The sequence below is a fragment of the Salvia splendens genome, chromosome 17, assembly GCF_004379255.2.
Source record: "Salvia splendens isolate huo1 chromosome 17, SspV2, whole genome shotgun sequence".
Lineage (NCBI taxonomy): Eukaryota > Viridiplantae > Streptophyta > Magnoliopsida > Lamiales > Lamiaceae > Salvia > Salvia splendens.
In genome coordinates, this window is record NC_056048.1 from 24,094,261 (window position 1) to 24,116,427 (window position 22,167).

General features: G+C 37.1%; 1 protein-coding gene and 2 non-coding genes across 3 annotated transcripts; all 3 read right to left on the bottom strand.

The window, feature by feature from the left end:
• Positions 1 to 87: 87 nt before the first annotated feature.
• Positions 88 to 161, bottom strand: TRNAI-AAU. The gene has a single exon. It is a non-coding gene; the product is annotated as a tRNA-Ile (tRNA).
• A 144-nt stretch (positions 162 to 305) lies between these two features.
• TRNAI-AAU lies at positions 306 to 379 on the bottom strand. Its single transcript has one exon. It is a non-coding gene; the product is annotated as a tRNA-Ile (tRNA).
• A 14,308-nt stretch (positions 380 to 14,687) lies between these two features.
• Positions 14,688 to 19,303, bottom strand: LOC121775154 (phragmoplastin DRP1E-like). The gene is made up of 15 exons (XM_042172156.1): positions 18,912 to 19,303; positions 18,620 to 18,683; positions 18,384 to 18,491; positions 18,033 to 18,134; positions 17,878 to 17,928; positions 17,730 to 17,791; positions 17,318 to 17,408; positions 17,155 to 17,219; positions 16,487 to 16,681; positions 16,281 to 16,400; positions 16,136 to 16,206; positions 15,802 to 16,027; positions 15,647 to 15,697; positions 15,132 to 15,566; positions 14,688 to 15,041 (listed from the first exon to the last, which is right to left on the bottom strand). The coding sequence occupies exons 1-15, from the start codon at positions 19,050 to 19,052 to the stop codon at positions 14,913 to 14,915; spliced, it is 1,911 nt and encodes a 636-aa protein (XP_042028090.1). The 5' UTR covers positions 19,053 to 19,303; the 3' UTR covers positions 14,688 to 14,912.
• Positions 19,304 to 22,167: the final 2,864 nt, after the last annotated feature.

A 22,167-nucleotide genomic window follows, 5' to 3' on the forward strand; every position in this document is an offset into this window, starting at 1 on the left:
TGTCACGAAAGAAACGTGGTAACAACTTGGCCCATGCAGGTTAAAATATCTTCCAGTTAAAATAAAGCAAGAATTAAAAAAACAAAATGGCCCATGCAGGTTTCGAACCTGCGACCTTCGCGTTATTAGCACGACGCTCTAACCAACTGAGCTAATAGGCCTTTTTGATTGAGCTGGTTTTAACTAATTAACCTCTGTAGATAAATGGATGCTGATTTGTCACGAAAGAAACGTGGTATCAACTTGGCCCATGCAGGTTAAAATATCTTCCAGTTAAAATAAAACAAGAATTTAAAAAAACAAATTGGCCCATGCAGGTTTCGAACCTGCGACCTTCGCGTTATTAGCACGACGCTCTAACCAACTGAGCTAATAGGCCTTTTTGATTTAGCTGGTTTTAACTAATTAACCTCTGTAGATAAATGGATGCTGATTTGTTACGAAAGAAACGTGGTAACAACTTGGCCCATGCCGGTTAAAATATCTTCCAGTTAAAATAAAGCAAGAATTAAAAAAAACAAATTCGCCCATGCAGGTTTCGAACCTGCGACCTTCGCGTTATTAGCACGATGCTCTAACCAACTGAGCTAATAGGCCTTTTTGATTGAGCTGGTTTTAACTAATTAACCTCTGTAGATAAATGGATGCTGATTTGTCACGAAAGAAACGTGGTAACAACTTGGCCCATGCAGGTTAAAATATCTTCCAGTTAAAATAAAGCATAGAATTAAAAAAAACAAATTGGCCCATGCAGGTTTCAAACCTGCGACCTTCGCGTTATTAGCACAACGCTCTAACCAACTGAGCTAATAGGCCCTTTTTTTTGTTTATACATCTAATTACTTAAATAATGAAACCACGAAACCAGACATATTATCCAGCTATTTTTATGAGAAAGTGAAATTGCATCAAGAGATTAACATTTGGAGGATTTGAAACTTCTAAATTACAAATTAATTGGATATTTCATCGATTAATCATTAGCTTCTTCCTTTCACATATTTTGCCTACGTGTGATGACTGCGAATTGGCTGTCGTTTGAAAATCTTATAATGCAATGATGGCCATTTTCTTCATGTTATAATTTATACTCCTACTTAATTATTTAGAACTTTTATATCTTGTTTTAATAGGGCGTGTTTGTTCTTTATAATTAAATAGAGGGATAATATATTGTTGTAAGTTTCACTTAAAGTTGAGATAATATTTTAATAAATAGAGTTGTTTTGAATGATAGAGAGTATCAAATTAAAGCTTTGCCTGATGAAAAATAAGTTGCTAAGACTTTTTTATTTCACATATAAGATATTTTATAAGGTTATAGGGTAGTGTTATTCTCCTTTTCCCCCCTTAGATTTAAGTTCCTTTTTAATTGAAACCGTTAGATTTGATGGTTAGACGATCTGGATTAGAAGCCTACTTATGATTCCGTATGTGCATTATTAGGGCCATTTCGTGCATTATGTGGGCAAATTGGTAAATGTACATTGTTACAACAGCCCAAAAATGGCAGGTCCGAAATTCAAGCGTGATTTAGCCACGACCTTCCATCTTCTCTGCTCATTTCTCACGCCAAATCTCTCTCCCCTCAAAATATCAACGCAATTCGTCTCCTCCACTTCCAGCCACTTTCAAAACCCTAGCCGCCACGGACAATCTCCACCACACGTCGTTCGTCGTCTGTTTCCTGTCCATCATTCATCCACGTATTGTGCGAGCATTTCCGGAAGCCGACGAAGAGGTAGGGTTCAAAGAAGTTTAATTTATGGGTTCCATCCAACGTTTATCCCCGATTATCGCCGCCTACCGCAACACCCAGTTGGCGTTTCACAAATTTTACCCCCCAAAAAAAGGATCTTTTCAAAATCTTACTTCTTTGTGGTTAAGGTTGGGTCGCTAATTGTGTGGGTTACAAATGTTTGTTGACCCATTTTATGGATAAAATCTCGTAGGGGCCTGATTTTTTTGTTCGTTTCCCAGATTAATAATGACGAAAACAGGACGTCCTTCAACTTCACAACAATCGCAATCTGAATGTGAGCATTCTATTTCAGTAGCATGTCGAATTACCGGGTGATTGCAACTGTATATTCAATGGGTGAATGTAGTATTTGTATGTTCATTAATTGATTGAATCTGTACATTACGTAGTTGTATATATGCATTATATAATTTGTTTTATGCATCATGTGACTGCAGTTGTACATTGGTCAAAGAGTGAATGCAGTATTTGTATGTTCATTACTTGGTTGAATCTGTATACTACGTAGCTATATCTATGTATTATATATTCTGTTGTATGCATCATGTGACTGCTGGTAGTGCATTGGTGAAAGAGTGAATACAGAATTTGTATGTTCATTACTTGATTGAATCTGAACATTATGTTAGTATTTCTATGCATTATATCTACTGGTTTTTGCATAATGTGACTGCTGTTGTACAAAGGTGAAAGAGTGAATACAATATTTGTATGTTCATTACTTGATTGAATCTTTACATTAAGTTACTATTTCTATGCATTATATATCTTGTTTTTTTCATTATTTATGTAGTAGTTTACATTATTTGTCAAGTATTTGGCATTATTTGAATGCTTGCTGAGTGATGTGGGTGAAATGTTGAATGCAATATACCTATGTGCATTATTTGATTGAATCTGTACATTATGTAGCTAGTAGTTTACATTATTTACCATTTATTAGGCATTATGGGACTGCTTGTGTACATAAGTGAATGGTGAAAGCCATATTCCTTTGTGCATTATTTGATTGCTTCTGTACACTAATTATCAAGTATTATACATTATTTATCAAGTATAAGGCATTATGTGATTGTTGTGTACATGAGTGAATGGGTGAAAACCAGAACTCCCGAATCAGCTTGTATAATATTGCTTAGTGCATTATTTGATTGAATCTGTACATTATTAAACTAGTAATATACATTATGTATCGAATATTATGCATTATTTGACTGTTGTGTACATAGATGAATGAGTGAAAGTCATATTTCTTTGTGCATTATTCCATTGCTTCTGTACACTATTTGTCAAGTATTATACATTATTTACCAAGTATTATGCATTAATTGACTGCTTGTGTAAATGGGTGAATGATGCATTATTTAATGAAAATGTGACACAATATTGATAGCTTCCCATTTAAATAATGTTCTAATGTTGTATGTTGGACAACAGCGAAGCAGCTGAGATTCAGGAACAATGAAGTGAAAAAAATCCCTGATAGATACTGAGAAAACAGATGGATGAAGACGAATCTGTACATTATTAAACTAGTACTCCCTCCGTTCCATGTTAATAGAGTCATTTTTCTATTTTGGGAAGTTCCAAGTTAATTGAGTCATTTCTATTTTTAGCAAAAAGTAATTCTTCTTTTTACTTTATTCTCTCTTCATCTCTCTTACTTTACTCTCTCTTACTTTTTTCACCATCCATTTAACACACTATTCTTAAACTCTGTGCCGAAAAGAAATGCCTCTATTAACAAGGAACGGAGGGAGTAGTATACATTATGTATCAACATTATGCATTATTTGACCGCTGTGTACATAGGTGAATGGGTGAAAGTCATATTTCTTTGTGCATTATTTCATTGCTTTTGTACACTATTTATCAAGTATTATACATTATTTACCAAGTATTATGCATTAATTGACTGCTTGTGTACATGGGTACAATCACCACTGTATAAAATCACCAAAAAAACATCTCATCCAACATTTACATTATATATCATAAATGGTCCATTACAGAAACTAAAAAAAACCATTATAGAGTAATATATGTACATTATGGGTATCAATAAAAACTACTTCCCTACCCGAGATGATATATAAACCCTAGATGAATGAATGAAACACGTGGAATTTGGCGGCGGTTTTGTAACTTAATACAAACTACACCCTAGCCCTAAGGATTGCTAAACCCTTGGGGAATACATGAAACGTGTTCAGCTAACATTTACGTTACAGATCATAAATCGTCCATTACTGAAAATAAAAAAGCCATTACAGAAAATAAAAAAGCCATTACAGAATAATATATGTACATTATGTGTATCGGTAAAAACTACTCCCTAGCCGAGATGATATCTGAACCCTAGATGAATGAGTGAAACTCGTGCATTCAATTGGTCATCCTCGTTCGACTTCTTCTCGTCTTCCCAATTGCATACAACATAATACGAGGTTGTAACGTCGTCAATCTCTAGGGATTGGAATTTTTGACCGACGACAGGCTTCAACTCAGGAGAACAATCAGGTACAACCACAACTGTACAAAAACGAAAATAAAATCGGCTCAGCAAACATATACATTATAGCTCATGTCTCGACCATTACTGAACCTAAAACAACCATTATTTAGTATAATATGTACATTATGTACATCAGTCAAAACTACTCCCTAGCCGCGATGATATCTAAACCCTCGTTTAATAACTGAAACTCGTGGACTTTGGTAATGATTTTGTTAATTAGTACATACTACACCCTAGACCCAAGGATTGCTAAACCCTGTCGGAAAACAAGAAACGTGCGCCGAACAATCAAACACGACAAAACTTAAACTAAACTGGTGAGTAAAAATGAACATTATAGATCACAAATCGTGCATTACATAACCTAAAACGACCATTATATAATATAATATGTACATTATGTGTATCAGTTATAAACTACTACCTAGCGGATATGATTTATAACCCCTAAATGAATAACTGATACTCGTGTACTTTGGCGACGGTTTGCTTAACTTAGTACATACTACACCCTACCTCCAATGATTCTTAAACCCTCGGGGAAAAGATGAAACGTGCGTCTATCTATCATACACAACCAAATGTAAATAAAACTGGTCAGAAAAAATTTACATTACAGATAACAAATCATGCATTATAGATCATAAAACAACCATTACATAATATAATACGTACATTACGTGTGTCATACTCGCGGTCCTTCGTACAGATTATGTTTCACCCAATATACTACAACCCTAGCCCCCGGAAATTGGCAACCCTAGGGGAATGAAGAAGACCTAAACCCCACCATATCAATACCTGGAAATCATGTTTCCATATAAACATAGTGAGATACGACGACCGACTCATTAAACCTAATCATTGCTGTTTACATATCATGCATTATATAGGCAATAACATCCATTACATATTCATATTTGGTGCATTATTTGAAGCGATTTAAATTACTAACCTAGCCACGACGAAAACTAATACCTAAAGGAATGCATCATACTCGCGGTCCTTCGTAGAGTTTGTGTTTCACACAATATACTACAACCCTAGCCCCCAGAATTGGGGCAACCCTAGGGGAACGAAGAAAACCTAAACCCCACCTTATCAAAACATGGAAATCATGTTTCAAAATAAACATAGTAAGACACGGCGACACAAAACACGAATTGCCTGCTCTACAACGAACGAATACTGTAACTGATGTGGATTGAATTTAACATCTCCGATACGTAAACAAGAACGGAAAGAGAAAAATTACCTTCTTCCATTATCGAGAGAACGATGACTGCCACAACGCCGACAGCAGACGTTTATAATACTGAGCATGCGTCGACAAAAGCAACGCCGGTAACGAACGAGCGAAAGCGTGAAAAGAAGGAGTATGGAGAGAGAGAATTCTGGAGCGTGGGATTGAAAAAAAAACCGCAAAGATTTTTGAGGGAGTAAATCATGGAAATTTCCTTAACAACCATATTGTTGATTCTCTCTATTTCCCTTTACGGTTTTAATATGGATTAAATTTAATGATTTCAGCAAATAAGTTAGGCCATAGGATTTGAGTAAATAAACGCATGAGATTTAGAAGGAGAAAGGAGAAATTATGGGAAAATGAAATGAATACATCCCTAAGGTTGTAATTGAAATTTATCGCTTTCTAATTATACCTCAAAACAAACACATTTTTCAAAGTGCAAAACTAAATAACCGCGATATTAAAAAGAATCTCAACTTTGCAATACACTATACAGCTGCAAATCATTATAGGTGATCACGATAGTCTATGTATGCATTGTACAATACACTATTGTATTTAGCACGTACACTCTTTCATATAAAATGAGAGATGCACGGTACACTCTCCACATCTACTAAACTTTCAAAATGAATACTGATCCTTCTTCCTCCAGTGGTCTGTCTCCTGCACCCACGCTAGGGGATGAGCAAAAAAACCGAAAACCGAAAACCGAATATCCGAACAGAACCAAACCGAAATTTTAAAATTTGGTTCGGTTTTAAAAATATAAAAATTTCGGTTTTCGTTTCGTTTCGGTTCGGTTCGGGCGAAAAAAATGAAAAACCGAATTATATTTTAAATATAATATTATATATATTTATTCTATTAATTTAATATATTATATCATATATATAATATATATTCTTTTAATATATTTAATACAATATGTATTATATATATTTTATTAATTTTATATTATATATATATATGTATATTCTATTAGTATATACTCCGTATAAAATAAAATAAATTATATATGTATATATATATATATTAATATATACTATTTTTTTGGTTTTTTTGAAAATTTCGGTGTTTTCGGTTTTGTTTGGTTTTCGGTTTTTCGGGTTTGGTTCGGTTTTGGCAAAAAACCGAACCGAAACCCGAATGCTCACCCCTAACCCACGCTCTACTATACGGCTTCAGAAAATTTTTCAAATGAGCATCTCTCTTCCCTCTCATCTTTTCCTTTTCATTCATCTAGCATTTCCACTCCTCCGGAGGTAGAAATGCAACGACGATCCGTTTCGGATAGCGACCCATTCCTGGGAAGCTGGCCAATCCTCCGGTGGACCAGAGTCGTGCCACTGCCATACTTCAGTTGGAGTGGAAAGAATTCACACTTTCAGAGCTCCTCCCATTGGGCACAACCCACTTCTTCTTCCCACATAAGTGAGCCCCACATTGGTAAGTTATTTTTAAAAAAAATTAACTTCATATATTTATATCATATATATGAAGGAGGAAATTACAAATCAACTCCTATAACAAGGAGGAAAAACAAATTACGCCACCCAGGGTTCGAACTCGAGACCTCCAGGATGGACGCAGTATCCAGCACCCTTTACCACTAGGCCAAGGGGCTTGGATGCCCCACATTGGTAAGTTCTCAACTCTATTCTTATTTTATATAGCCAACTCTATTATTATAGTTATTTTATAACATATCTAATTAAGTTATATTTTAGGATTGCGGCAGTTGGCGTGGCACTGTTCGTGTCTTTAGCCGGACTCAACTTGTGGAAGAAGGGGAGTAAGTTCATACGGGTGATGCCGGGACGTTTGTTCGATATCCTTTGTGTGTCGTTTTGGTGATTTTAACTATGCTGCTAGCCATAACGATTGAGTTGTAGAGCACTTCATAGGGTTTTGGGTCATTGGTTACCTTTTTTCGCACTAACGATGCTCGTACAACCCATCATCAACTATGGAATCTTACAACTCTTCGTTTCCATTCCACTGCCACTGGCCTTTGTTATTATAAATTGGAGTATATATGGTGGCATTGCCAATTATTTCTCTTTTCATGCAGTATCACTTGGTGAATCACTTCAATGATGTTTACCTTTGTAATGTTGCTGAAAGTAGGAGGGGCAGTTAGGGCTTGTTCCATGCTTTCATGAATGGTACTATAAATCTTCTAAATACACCTATATTAGCCAACAGACAATAATTAACATAATACTATTAAAAAATAAGTAAGACGGTAAATTATCAATTTGTCATAGTGTATTGTTTAAAAATGTCCACCCTATTATATTTGGGCATTTTTTGGTAATTATATGCTAGAGTAGAACATTGTTGAATAGTAGGACAAAACTAAGATGGATTGGAGTATATCATACCAAAAATACTAATACGAAAAAAATATTAATATATATTTATTTGGTATTGATTTTATACAAAAATTTGTTATAATATATTTTACATTTTATTACTCCATCTGTTAATTATTAGAAGTCACATTTTGAGTTTGGTACGAGTTTTAAGATATATATAAAGGAAAGTGGGTGAAAAAAGATAGTGGAATGCTTTGTCACGACCGCATTTTCTAAGGATAGAAAACACGGTTGATCGCGACTAGGGAAGATTAAAGAAGCGGGGAAGAAAGGGGAAAAACAACACAACTCGACCATAGCTCGAAACAAATGGGAATAGCTCGAATAAAATCAGAGTATCATTTCAACAATCAACAACTCCAAATGAAAATATCTCAACGATACACGAACTCAAAAGAAACAATATTTAGCGGAAGCATTTGAGAGAAGGAATATGCCACGTGTGAAGACATGACACATTCTAGACACTTAAATTTCTTCAATGGTCTTGCTCAACACCCACCGCACCCGTCACGCTCAACCTGCAAATTTTTAAAATGAAATGCAGGGCTGAGTACTTGATGCACTCAGTGGACTCATGCCGAAAATATTTTATAAAAAGTATTTATCATGCCACCATTGAGTGACCTTGGGGTTTTAACTTTAGAAATCGCCCAAGACACTAAAATCATTTCCATCGTAAAACTCGTGACTGCAGTCATTTTCCCATAGATGTCTACCATATCTGATCCATTGATGACAAGGAACGTGGCCACATTCCAAGTCACTAGACCGGCCGACCCAAAAGACGGCTCACGATCCCCATTGGTGTACACTAGCCTGAATAGGGACTCACTCCCTAGACAGACCCGAATTCGATTATCCATTGATGGCAAAAGCCACATCAGATAGGTTTCCATAGAATAAAACAAAACACGGCATGACAAATATTCATATCATTTTCACATAAAAATATACTTAGGGCATAGCCCTTATTTAAAAAGAAAGCTCACCTCAAGTTCTTAATCTGAAATGATTTCCTTTCCCTTGATTATCACGTCTCGCTTGCAAGGAATCACCTTTAGCATTTAAATAACACATAAATCATACACAATGAATCAAGTAAATAAATAAGATGCATGCACCCTAATTAAAATCGTTTATCTCGTTTCTCGTTTTTCGATTATTCGGCGGCCGCCTAAAGTTCCTCTGTTGGCTCCTCGTATTTCCACCACGATGTCGAAATGAATTCCCAAATTTATTTAAGCGTATAATTAAATTATCACAACTATTTTCCTTCGCAATTATATTTATTTTGTACTTTGAATTATTTCGAGAATTAAATAATAATTCCCCACGATCAAATTATCGTCCAAGGATTTAATTAATCTGGCCCAAAATAATTATTTACTTAGTCCTCCTTATTTCTCCACTTTAAATTTTAAAGCCCAACACAAAATAAATGGAGCCCAAACCAAACAAAACATCCCACTTAATTGTTGAGGCCCAATTTCTAAAAAAACAAAGGCCCACTATACACTCCCATCATCCCCACGTCTCTCTATTTCTCTCTCCATATCTCTCAATTTCTCTCTCTCGACAAATTGAAGCTAACTCTCTCAGATTCCCGTCGGCTTCTCCCTTGATTTCGCCGGAGCTGGCTACTGCTTCTTAATTTCGCCGGAGATGGCTACTGATTTCAGCGATTTCGCCGCCGATTCGTCACCATCGTCCAGCCCCTGCCTCCGTCAGACGCCGCTGCTCCGTCGCCGCCGGGAAGAGCTACTGCTGGCCGCGTCCACGCCGTCGCTCAGCGCCGGTGCCGTCACTGTCGGGTTCGGTCACAGCAGGCTGCGGTCAGCCACCGTCAGAAGATGCAGCGCCACCGCCGTCTGCAGTTCGCCCCTGCCGTGGTCCGCTCGCTGTTCGAGCAGCCCTGAAACCAATCTGAACTACCCCGCAAGTAAAGTTCTTACGTTGTTTTCATGAAATTAAAGTTCGATTCTTTGATTCGGTTTTGTTTTAGTAACTAAATGGTTAGATTGGTTAGACCATCCACAACGCGTCTCGCGCCGGGCTCGCGTCTCGTCTCGGAGAGACGAGACCCCCGCGAGACGCATTGCAGCGGCCATCTCGTCTCCAGCTCGCGACCGTCTCGTCGCGTAGCTCGTCTCGGAGAGACACGAGACGAGCTGTCTCGCCACGCGCCCGAGACACGTGGCACGTCCCCATGCGTGCGTGACGCCCACTCGCTGGCCCGCGAGTGGGCGTCGTCACTGATGACGCAATAATTCATTTTTTTTTTTTAAATCGATTTTTAATAAAAAAAAAAAAAAATTTTCAAACGGTAATATTACCGTTAAATATTTATTTTCATTTTTTAAATTTTTAATTTTTTTACTCTATAAATAATTCTATTCCATACTCATTTCAAACACAAACACACATCTATTCCTCTCAAATCCTCTCTATCACTCCAATTTCCATCTTCAATCAACTCAAACAAATGGATCCTTTTGAGCAAATGCGCCAATTAATGGAACAATCACTCGAAGAAGATCGACGACGAGAGGCGGAGGAAGCCGCACCACCCCCACGACGCTCCCGCAAGTACATCAATCGGAACCGGGAGGAAGCCGCCGCACGGTTAGTACGCGACTACTTCTGCGATAACCCGATTTGGGGAGATACCTATTTCCGTCACCGTTTCCGCATGCGGAAACCGCTATTTCTCCACATAGCGAATACTTTGGCGGCCAGGGAGGAGTTCTTCCGAGAAGGGTTCGACGCGGTCGGTCGTCCCAGCCACACGACGCTGCAGAAATGTACTGCAGCCATCCGGCAGCTTGCGACTGGACAAACGGCCGACATATTCGACGAATACCTGCACATCGGAGACAGCACTGGGCGCTTGTGCTTGCTCAACTTCTGCAGAGGCGTCCGGGCAGCCTTCAGTGACGAATTTCTCCGGAGGCCAACCACGGAGGATTGTCAGTTCCTCCTCAACCTGCACGAACAAGTGCACGGATTCCCCGGGATGCTTGGCAATGTCGATTGCATGCACTGGCAATGGAAGAATTGCCCGGTGGCTTGGAGGGGTTCCTACACGAGCGGCCACAAAGGCACCCACCCAACCGTTGTACTCGAGGCCGTTGCCGACTACCGACTTTGGATCTGGCACGCGTACTTCGGGGTCCCTGGCTCGAACAACGACGTAAACGTGCTCCAACAGTCCGACCTCTTTACCGAAGTTTTGGATGGTAAAGCGCCGGCCATCAACTTCGTCGCCAACAACCGACGGTATAAAATGGGGTACTATCTCGCCGACGGCATCTACCCGAAGTGGCCGACCTTCGTGAAGACGTGCGGCAGGCCAGCGAACCCAAAGCAGGCTCTTTTTGCGCAGAAGCAGGAGGCTGCGCGCAAGGATGTGGAGAGGGCGTTCGGGGTTCTCCAAGCGCGCTTCAACATCATCAAAGCCCCGGCTCGTTCGTGGTTCATGGAGAGCATGGTCGACATCATGTATACGTGCATAATCTTGCACAACATGATTGTCCGAGACGAAGGACCCGATGCCGGAAATTGGTTCGACCCCGAATCCCCCGGAAGCTCAACTGCAAGTAGTCCGCCGCGAAGTGGAGCGCATCCATCTATACAAGAACGGTTGGCTATTCGGGCAAGGACACGCGACTCTAGCGCCCACACCCAACTCCAAGAGGATCTAATTGAGCACATTTGGGAAAACTTTGGCGGAGAATATTAAATTATGTCATTTTTATTTTTTTAGAATTTTAATTATGTCTTCGCTTTTTTAATGTTAAGTTGTAATATTGTTTTAATTTTAATAAAGTGTGTTTGTTTAAATTGAATTGGGTTTTAAAAAAAATTATAAATTAAATTGAATGAATAGTAATTAAGAGACGGTATAGAGACGGTTAAGAGACGGAGCGTTGCAGCCTCCGTCTCTTAGTTAAGAGATGGAGGAAAAAAGGACAGTGGGGCCCTCAAATAGTGCTCAAATAGTAGTTAAGAGACGGTATAGAGACAGCGTTGTGGATGGCCTTACAATTTATGAGATGCACAAAATTGAGGCTACTTTAAGGGAATTGATGTACCTTTGGAGAGAAGAAATTGCCTAGCAGCAAAATTTAAAAGGAATCACGGCAGTTCTGTTTTCCTCTCAACTTTTGTTTGATCGAGCAGTTGCAATTGCAAGGAGATTTCTCTATATTGTTTTCCTCCGATTTTGAATGTATGAGATTGTGTTGTGATTAATATAGAGGGAGGGTTGTTACAGATATGTGAGAGATTTAGGGGTGAGGGAAGAAACGGTTTTTACGTGGGCTGAGGGGGTGGATTTCGAATTCTTCTATTTTTTTATATACTCCCTCCGTCCCAAAGGTAGTTGAGTCGTATTCCTTTTTAGTTTGTCCCAAGGTAGTTGAGTCATTTCCTTTTTTGGTAAAATTTTTATTCCTTCTCTTACTTTCCTCTATCCACTTTAACCTTTAACAAATCAATTTCTTAAATCCTGTGCCCAAAAGAAATGCCTCAACTACCTTGGGACGGAGGGAGTATATATTTGATAAATTTGGATTTATTTGATATTTATTTGCAGATCACGGAGGAGAAAAATCTCTATAGAATCTTTATTTAATATTTCGGCTTCTTAAAAAAATAAATTCCATAGGCTCTCAAAATAAAACGGAACGATAGTTGGCTAAAAAAATTTCGACAGTAATCCAAAAACAACTTAAAGGAATAGGGAAAAGTCGGGCGTTACAGTTGTGACCCATTTTTATATATTAATTTTACAATAAAATGTGTGTGGAATGAGTTAGTGAATTGTGAGGTCTATCTACCATATATAATCAAAGTGAACAGAAACTCTTAATCGATGACGGACTAAAATAGTAAACTGAGGCTCCTAATTGCTGACAAATGCAGTACTAGATATCGTTACCACATATTAAAATACCATTCCACCGAGATGAGATACTCCCTACGTCCCAGCTAAGTGTTAAATACCATTCTACCGAAATGAGATACTCCCTACGTCCCAACGAATGCAGTACTAGATGTCGTTACCACATATTAAAAAATAGTGTTAAATAGATTATATGAAAATAAAGTAAAATAAGAGAGAGAGAAAAAAGGTATGAGAGAATAAGAGAGAGTATGGTAGGTGATGGAGTAAAGTACGAGTAATTAGATGTTTTGATTTTTGTCAAAAAAGAAATTATTCAACTTTGTTGGGACGTCCAAAAAAGGAATACGACTCAACTTAGTTGGAACGGAGGGAATAATATTAATTATAACTATAATAATAATAATAATAATAACTATAATTGTATTTGGTATGAAATGAAAATTCGATATACACAATAATATACCCCATGCGTCCCTTAAAAACAGACTAGTTTTACCATTTTGGGTCATCCCCAAAAATTTTATACATCATTTATAATGTGGACCATATAATCCACTAACACTTTTTCTACTACCTTTTCCACATGTCTCTTACTTTTTTTCCCATATCTTTCTTACATTACTAATTGTTTTTTTTTCGAAACTGAAATTTGAACACAAAACACACATCAATAAGAATCCTTTCGATATCTACTACAAAAAGATCAACCACAAACATATGTTGATTACAACTTAATGTTTAATGAAAGAAAAATGGAGAAATTATTGATGTATGTGATAGAGCATGATTGACGCAGCCCATCTTCTAAAAACTCTCTGACAATGCCGATATTCCAATTTAGAGCTCATCTAAACGTGAGTCAAATTCCTCCAGAATATTGATGAATATTGTAATGGTACGATCTTCACTCATCTTGCTCACTATTTTTTGTACCCTATCATTCTCGTCGACCTGCAAGGTTTATGAAATCATTCCGACACCGCGACACAACAACAAAGTCACTGCTAATTGTACATTAAAACTCGTGTCATTTACAAAATTATCTATTTTTTGGGGACAGAGAGAGTATGATAATATTTGTCAGTATACCGTTGTATTTTGAATTTTTCACATCTTTTATAGTATTGTAATACTTCCTCCGTTCCATAGTAATAGAGTCATTTCTCTTTTTAGTAAAAGTCAACACATTTTTCCACACCTACTTTACTCTCTCTTACTTTTTTCTCTCTTCATCTCTCTCTTCATCTCTCTCCCTCCGTTTCATCTCTCTACCTAACACAATTTTTCTTAATCTCCGTGGCGAAAAGAAACGCTTCCATTATTATGAAACGGAGGGAGTATAAAATAGTATTACAAATATAATATTTCTTCCCACTTGAAACAGAATGGATAATATTGCCAAAGATAGGGTAGTATGAAATGATTACCCCTGAATTGCGGGTGAAGCCTGGCAATTCGTAGTTCGTAGCGCATAGCAACTCTCCAGATCCTCATCTTATACGAATTGGGATCACGAATGTTGGATCTATGGATATATTGTCGATCATAATGATGATGCTTCTTCTTGTTATATATAAACCATAATAGAGCCTCCACAATCATAAAGTTTATAGCTTCAATTGAAAATAATAAAACTACAAGTATAGATATGATTGAAGAGTATACATCAAATATATCGGTTCGAAATAACAATGTCGGCGTGCGAGGAAGGATTTGGTAGGAGAGCGGGGCATCGCTTTTCAAGTATACACTTGGAAAATCAGGGAACGATCAATTGGCGGCCGTGGTTGGTATTTTGATAAAAAACAGGAAACGATCATTTTTTATATTTTAATGCAATATGATTTGTTGGAGTTTGGACAATACTGTACGATTTATTCTTGTAGTTGTTAAATTACACTAAATTCAAAACTCCAAACTTACACCTTGGTTCTGTACAAATGAAATTACAGAGGTGAGGCAAAAACATAAGCTTTAACTAAGCACAATCTATATTACAAAGCCGAAGGTTTCCTCATCTTAAATAAACAATCTATATTCTGCTATAAAATAGTTATTGTGGAGTATTAACATACAAAATCATCTTGTCGAATTCATCTCGCCCATGATACAGAATCGACCTCATCCCTCGCCTTCTTGTAAAGTTCAAGCCGTTTCGCCATCTGCACCCTCTTCTCCATCAAGGTCGGATCTTCATCCAGTAAGTCACCAAGTTGTTTGCCCTGCAACATGGGCCAAAACAGCATCATAAAATATCGAAATTGGAGGAAGATGTTCACATATGTCAGATGGAAAATGAATAATAGTTGTACCTCTCTTTTCCCAATCTGTGTGTAGAAGTAGCTGAGTAAATTCTGTTTTGCTTCCTTCACTTGACAATGGACGACAGCCTTCGGTATCGTGTTCTTCAGATTCTCAGATACCATATTCACGTAAGATGATACATTTGATCCTATCCTCCTGAAATGCCCATCCCCATAACGATCAATGGTCACTGCTTCAGCAGCTGAGCTGTTGCGTGGATTTTCCCGTGGATCGTCCCTTGGTTTTTCTCGTGGATTCCCACCCGGGTTTGCTGCTCTCTCGATTTCTTGTGGAAGTCTTCGGAAAAACTCAACTGTGAGATATGAAGCTTCCATATCAACCAATCTAATGGTTGTTTTCTTGCCTTCTGCACGAAACCGTTCCAGAGCTTCATTGGTTGCCGCTGCTATAGTTGATTGCAGGCTTGGGAATCGTCTCAATTCCTGTTCCATTGAGGATGTTTTAGCACCAGCATAATAAACCACACAACAGTTTCACGTATCGACTCATGTCAGAAGGTTACCTGACACTCCCCAATCGACTTCCTCACGAGTTCCTTCAAGACAAAGTGAACCTGAAAACGGCTTCCGGGTCAATCGTTGATGCTGAAACGGAGTATTGACATCTAGCTAGTACTACCTGGTAAAGAATATTGCATCTAATTTAAAAGGTACTTACAGCATCAACAGTTGCTTCAGCAGGCCCCCGGAAATAATTCAGTGAGCCCTCAATAAGTCGTCTATAACCTTGCTCAGGAGCAATCAAGTGTGGCTGATAACCATCAGCTTCTGAAACAATTCTTTTAACGTTCTGCAGAGAGAGATGTCGATCAAATGGAAGCTTTTTTAAAGCAGCTGGTAGTTGATTGTCAAAAACACCATAAATCCGATCCCCCCCTGGCCGGCTGAAATAATCAACATCGACAAATTAGAATCTTCAACAACTTCAAAGGCATCTGATTCAGAAGCTTATGCAGATAAGAAGTATAAGACCAAATTAGGGAGAATCTTACCCTCCGTCAAGATGCTCCTTGAATATCTTATCAAAAGCTCGACAAAGTTCTAAGATGGTGTACAATTGAGCCTGAAACGCATCAGTTGCTCAAAGTTAAAACCAATAATCAGGGTGGGAATGAAAGAACTCGAAAAAGTACACACCCCAGCATCAACTGCAATAGGCCTTCCAAGGTGATCCAGCTCAGATTCGAGCTCATCAATACTTTTGTTTATTAAGGAAGTAATACTTGGAATTCTTGCCCTTATTACACTTTCCAAGTGCTGAAATAGAAAAAAACCAACCATATGAGATCCACTCAAGCATTGCCAATATGGACATCAAATTACAATTCACAAATAAATTGTACCCCGGATAGAAGTTTTGCAAGATACTCAGAGCCCATTCTACTCGCCAAGTGTGAATAATCAGGACTAGTAGCAAAGTACTCACGCTCGTTTCTCCTAGCAGCCATCATATCAACTTGCTTATTGATATCTGCCTGTGAACGATTGACTATACCCACCCAGGGAAGTTGTAAGCGATAAGATCTTCCTTCCAGAACCTATTTAGGTAATGCATAACTAAAATTGTTAGTTAAAACACTCCTTTGTTCTTTATATTAGTAAGTAACGAAACCAAAAAAAAACAAGGGAACAGTGAGAAGAAGAGGAAGTATAATCAGATGTACTAATGAAACAAAGCAGAATGAAACAAGAAAGTAGCTAACCAATGACCATATAATATGTACACAAGCTAACAAATGTGAAGGCATATATACTGAAGTCAAAAACAGGAACAATTCCCTTATCACTGAAACAGAATTTTCAATCCCAAATTAATTAAAGTTTCGTTCACCTTAATGAAAATGAATATCATCATCTCAGATTTCTAAATGAAAAAATCATTGCTGATCCATATTCTTATTCTTCGTTTCCAAAAGGATAGTGCCTCAAACAGATGAGCAAATACTTTAACGTTACCCAACGTTATTCTGAGTAACGAGTTTTCTTGAGAGAGAATGTGGGGTTAGTTTACCTCTAGTGCATTAGTTCCTTTGTCCATCAGATCCAGCTTTGTCAGCACCCCAAATGTCCGTTCTCCTGCATACCATTGCATGAATTGAAAGGCATACTTAGTTATATATACAAACTATTGAACCTTTACACTCTTGATTTGTCAAATGAGAAGCAAAACTCACCCGAAGGATCTACGTCCCTCGAAAGCTTAATAGCATCAGAAGTTGCTATATCTTGATTAGCTGGCGAAATTGCCAGTATGATGCAGTTGGGCTGCATTGAATCAAAAAATGAAGAAAAATATCATGAATGAGAAAACAAAAGAAAAGAAAAGCAAAAGATGTAGAGAAGTGTAACGGAAAAATATGTATATAACCAAAATGGACACTAAAACAGATATTCAGTGAAGAAGTTGACAATGTTTGATCAAGCCTTTGTGGTTATGGACTAATTATGAGACATCAATGCCATTTAATTTTTACTATAAGTAGTACTACATGTAGTACAGTCAGGTTCATTTATAAGAATTATAAGGGTACCAGAGCAAGAATGTTAGGAAAATATGTACAAAATTCAAGATATTATTATCATTACCTTCTCAACATAGGAGCGGACCATATTTTCAATGTCCTCGACCACACTGTCTGGTTGCCCCTCTGCAAGATAAAAGTTTTACATTGGACAAAGTCCCCATGAATGGAAGATTTTACTAAAAGTATGAAGAGGGAAAATATACACTTACCAACAGCAACTTTTGTCAAACCAGGAAGATCAATCAGGGTTAAGTTAACAACTGCAAGAAATACTCAAAAAACATCAGTTGGTAGAAACTAGTTACACTAGAAGCAAATCCGGTAGTTAAAGATTTAACACTACTTCAGCTCAAGGAAACAATACCATCGGGTGAATAGATGCTTAGATGAATAGGAATAGGAGAAATCTGTTTTGTTTTCCCGGTCACTCTATCAGTTTCATCTTGAATCTCCTTGCGAACCAAGGCTGAAACATAAACAGTTTGCCAATCATGAGAAGCAAAAGAGGAAATGTATCAGAAACCACCGTTACCAATTTCACATAACCCTAAAACGTTAACTATACCAATCATTGGTTATTTCCCTCCAAAATATCGATTTACTTACCTTTTGTTATAATGGAAATCGATAAACTAAAAAGTAGTAACTTCAACCGACTAAATAAATATGCAGAATCAAGTTTCCTTAACAATAATGCATGAAATGTTGCACATACAGTAATCAGTGAAACGCTTCTTCGGCAAATGCCCAAACTCTGCATATTCCTCCTGTCCTTCTTCAGTATGCTGCAATTGCAACACGAGAGGTCGCCGCGTAACGATGCCTAAACTCATCAAATCCGAAAAGGACGCATCAGATATTGAGGGCTAATAATCGAATCAACACCAATACTAGCACAAAAACATTCAATTCTTCCTCAACAATCGAAATTACATAAATTGAATAACCAACCAGAGCCTCGAGGAAGAAAATCCCGTCCGACGATGCTCTCCAACACTGATGACTTCCCCGAACTCTGCCAATTTCATAACATTCTCCATTTAAATAAAGAAAAACAGTAATCCTAGGGATAAAATCAACAAATTCCTTCCTGTGCTAAACAAAAGGTGTGATTCCCCTCGTGATCAGCGTTGATATGCTCATCTCTCCAATAAACTAAGCTCTCATCTCTTCTGTTGTGAATTGCAACTAAAAAACGTAACATATTCTCCAGAAAAGCAAAACGCATATATAATTAGCTAACCTGGCCACCAACGACAGCGACGGAGGGGAGAGCGTCCCACAGAGAAGAGAAAGCCTGCTGATCGCCGCCGTAGTCTCCTAGAGAAGTGCAGGCCCGCTGTATTCTGTTCACCAGCCCAATCAAACTCTCCATCGTCGCCATCACAACGTTAAAATTTCAACTCTTCCTCCTCCAAAAGAAAGGCGGCAGCGGCAGCGGCAGCAGCAAAGTTCAAGGCGCGATTACCGTATAACTCCAAACACAAAGAGGAAATTTCAAGGTTGAATAATCACCGAAACTTGGAACATAAGAAAACAGAAATAAGATGAAGAAACAATTGGAAGAAAGGAGAAAGGAATTCAGAGAAAGACGATAGGATGGACCGAGGAATTTTCAAACTTTAGGCGTGTGGCGATAGTAATATTGCGAGGGGGTCTGTGCTAACCTACGCCGTTGGTGTAACTTTTATTTAGGAAAATCGGCATCTTTCCGGGTAATTACATGTTTCATACAAAATGTTTCACATTTGTTTTAATTTAGTACAAAAAGTATTAAGTTTACACATTTCGTACATAAAATTTACCTAGAGTTTCAAAACTATAAATCCGTCAATTTCCTACTAACACCGTTAATTTCAATTACATCATGCATACAAAAAGTTTCACCAATGTTTCACATTCGTACAAAAAATTTTAAATTATACATTAATTATTTCAAATACTATTACTTTTATTACTAAAAAAATGAAAAATACATAGAAAAAACAAATCACCACTCTTTTCCATCAAATTAGTGATTTGCATTTTATTGTTCGAAGCTTTCTAACGTAACAATGGAGAATAAAACCAAAAGAATATTGACACTTTTTCATAAAAGTTATATACTTATTGATTGTTCGAAGCTCAAATTAACCATTTTGTGAAGATGAAATATAGACTTATTTTATATATGTTCTATAAAGAATACAATAAAAAAGTAGAATATTGAGAGACAAACTTTTTTAAACCATGAGCAATTGCTAGAAGAAATGATATTGACTGTTATTTTTTTGGAGTGATTAATTATATTAAATCTATAATTATTATTCCTATTATGTTGATAAGTTGGACATATTACAAAACTAACTAACCATGTTTAAAATATTTAACGAAATGTATTAACTTAAAACACTAATGATATGATTCATATAAAATTAAAACATTTTGTACTAATTTGAAACATTTGTGAAACATTTTGTATGTATGAGGTAAGTAGAATTAACGGTGTTAGTCGGACTTGACGGAATGCATTATTTTAAAATACTAGGTAAACTTTTTGTATGAAATATGTAAACTTAATACTTTTTGTACTAAATTAAGATAAATGTGAAATATTTTATATAAAATATATAATTATCCCGCAACTTTCCACTTGATTTGATTACTCGTTATTAATATTATATTTATGGATTGCATATAGTATGTAGCACTCCTATCATTTTTTCTAGAAAAAATAAAAATTAAAGTTCACCGTCGGAGCTGAGGGTGGCTCAGGAACATGTTAAAGGCATACCGACGAAATATTACTTCATTAATTTGAAAAAAAAAATGGATGTATAACAGATGCAACAATGTAAATTGTTTAGGTTGTAAGAGCATAAATAACCCCGTCCTCATTTCCGACCTCAAGTCCCTCCACATCATCATTCCTCTAAATTTGAGTCCCTGCCCACAACTGCTCTAACCCTACAGGCCCCAACCCGGACCTCAACTAATAAATGACATTATTCATAACTCCAACTTATTTTACTCGTAAAATAGAATACGTTGAGCAATTATAACACGAGAAATTCATTTTTAATACAAAATAATAAATTATAAACTAAAAATTATTAAAAAAAATTAGAAAATTAAAAAAGTGCAAAAAAAATAAAAATATTAAAAAAAAGTGATGATTGGATCTCACCCCTCTCTCTCTCTATCTTCTTCCTCTTTTCTCCATCTGCTTCCTCTTTCTCCTTCTTCTTCCTCTCCCCCTCCCTCTTCTTCCTCTTCCAAAAATTCAAAAATCCGTGAACAGTAGCGTCTCGGCCCACAACAAACCGGAAGCTCCATCGCCGCCTGGCCGGGCCGCGGGACAGGCCTGGGCCGTGCCGCATCCTCCTCCATCGCGTGGGACGGGCCGGGACTCGCGATTTGCGGCCCGGCCCTCCGCGTTAAAGATGCTCTAAACTCAAACAATGAATTAGGTGTGTTTGAGTTGGAAGACTCACAACTATGAACTTATACATTCCAATTCTCAATGGATATAGTATTATTGATCATGTTATAAGTTCATAATCAACAAAGAGTAAGCAACGTTTATTTTGTTATCATTTTACTAAAATTAAAATGGGCAAACGATATTTGACCATCTTAGATTTGTAGTTCTGATTAATTAAGAAGTTTGACTGCTTTCTTATTAAATGGAGTAAAAGGAGGATTAAACAACCCTCACGCTGCCACGACCCATCATCATTATTTTAATATTAAACTATATATTCTTTTTAATTATTTTTATTAATAAAATATATATTTATGTGTGTACAGCAGCCCCTGCTGTGGTTGGAGCCTGCAGGAATCCAAATCCCACTTCCACACACATAAAACACAAAAGATAAGATGTGGGTGGTCTTGTCACATTAAGTATATGGTTTTGTTTGGCCAAGTGATGCTAAATAAAGCAGTTAAATGTGACACAAAATAACAAGAATGCTCGGTAAAATTTACTAGTTTTCTTATATTTTATTGCGTGGCACATGTGTTTTTGTTTTGTAATGAATATGGTTAGCCGGATTATTTAGAGGGATTAGTTATATTTAAAGTGAATCAGCTAAATTTAATTTGTAGAGCCCCCACCTCCAAGGCTCCAAGTAATACAGTAGCTTTCTAATTTCTAGCTATGCTGCCAGTTCCTACAAATAATACTACTTTGGTGACTCAATGACTCTTAGTTTTAAATTTTGAATAAATATTAGATGAAAAAAAATCAAATATAACTTAAAAAAAGAAGTGGTTGATTTGCATAAATAAGAATAAAGTATCATTAAATATAATCAATAATTATATGTACGTGAAGTTCTATCCAAATGACAACAGAATTAATGTCGTTTGGTCCGACTAATATAAGTATATTAGGTTTCAGTGACAGCAGGGGGACCTCGTAATATAATTATAGTATTACGGCTACTATTTAATTACTAATTAGTATTTAATTAAAATCATGTTGTTTTTTAAGGGAAGTTTTCAAGTGCTCGTTG

What these genes read in the sequence shown, in the direction of transcription:
- LOC121775154 (XM_042172156.1), bottom strand. Translation starts at nt 19,052, where the DNA reads ATGGCGACGATGGAGAGTTTGATTGGGCTGGTGAACAGAATACAGCGG. An exon ending in CTATTGCAGTTGATGCTGGG is followed by an intron (nt 16,207 to 16,280) that starts GTGTGTACTTTT and finishes GATGCGTTTCAG; the next exon opens with GCTCAATTGTACACCATCTT. An exon ending in AGTCGATTGGGGAGTGTCAG is followed by an intron (nt 15,567 to 15,646) that starts GTAACCTTCTGA and finishes TCAATGGAACAG; the next exon opens with GAATTGAGACGATTCCCAAG.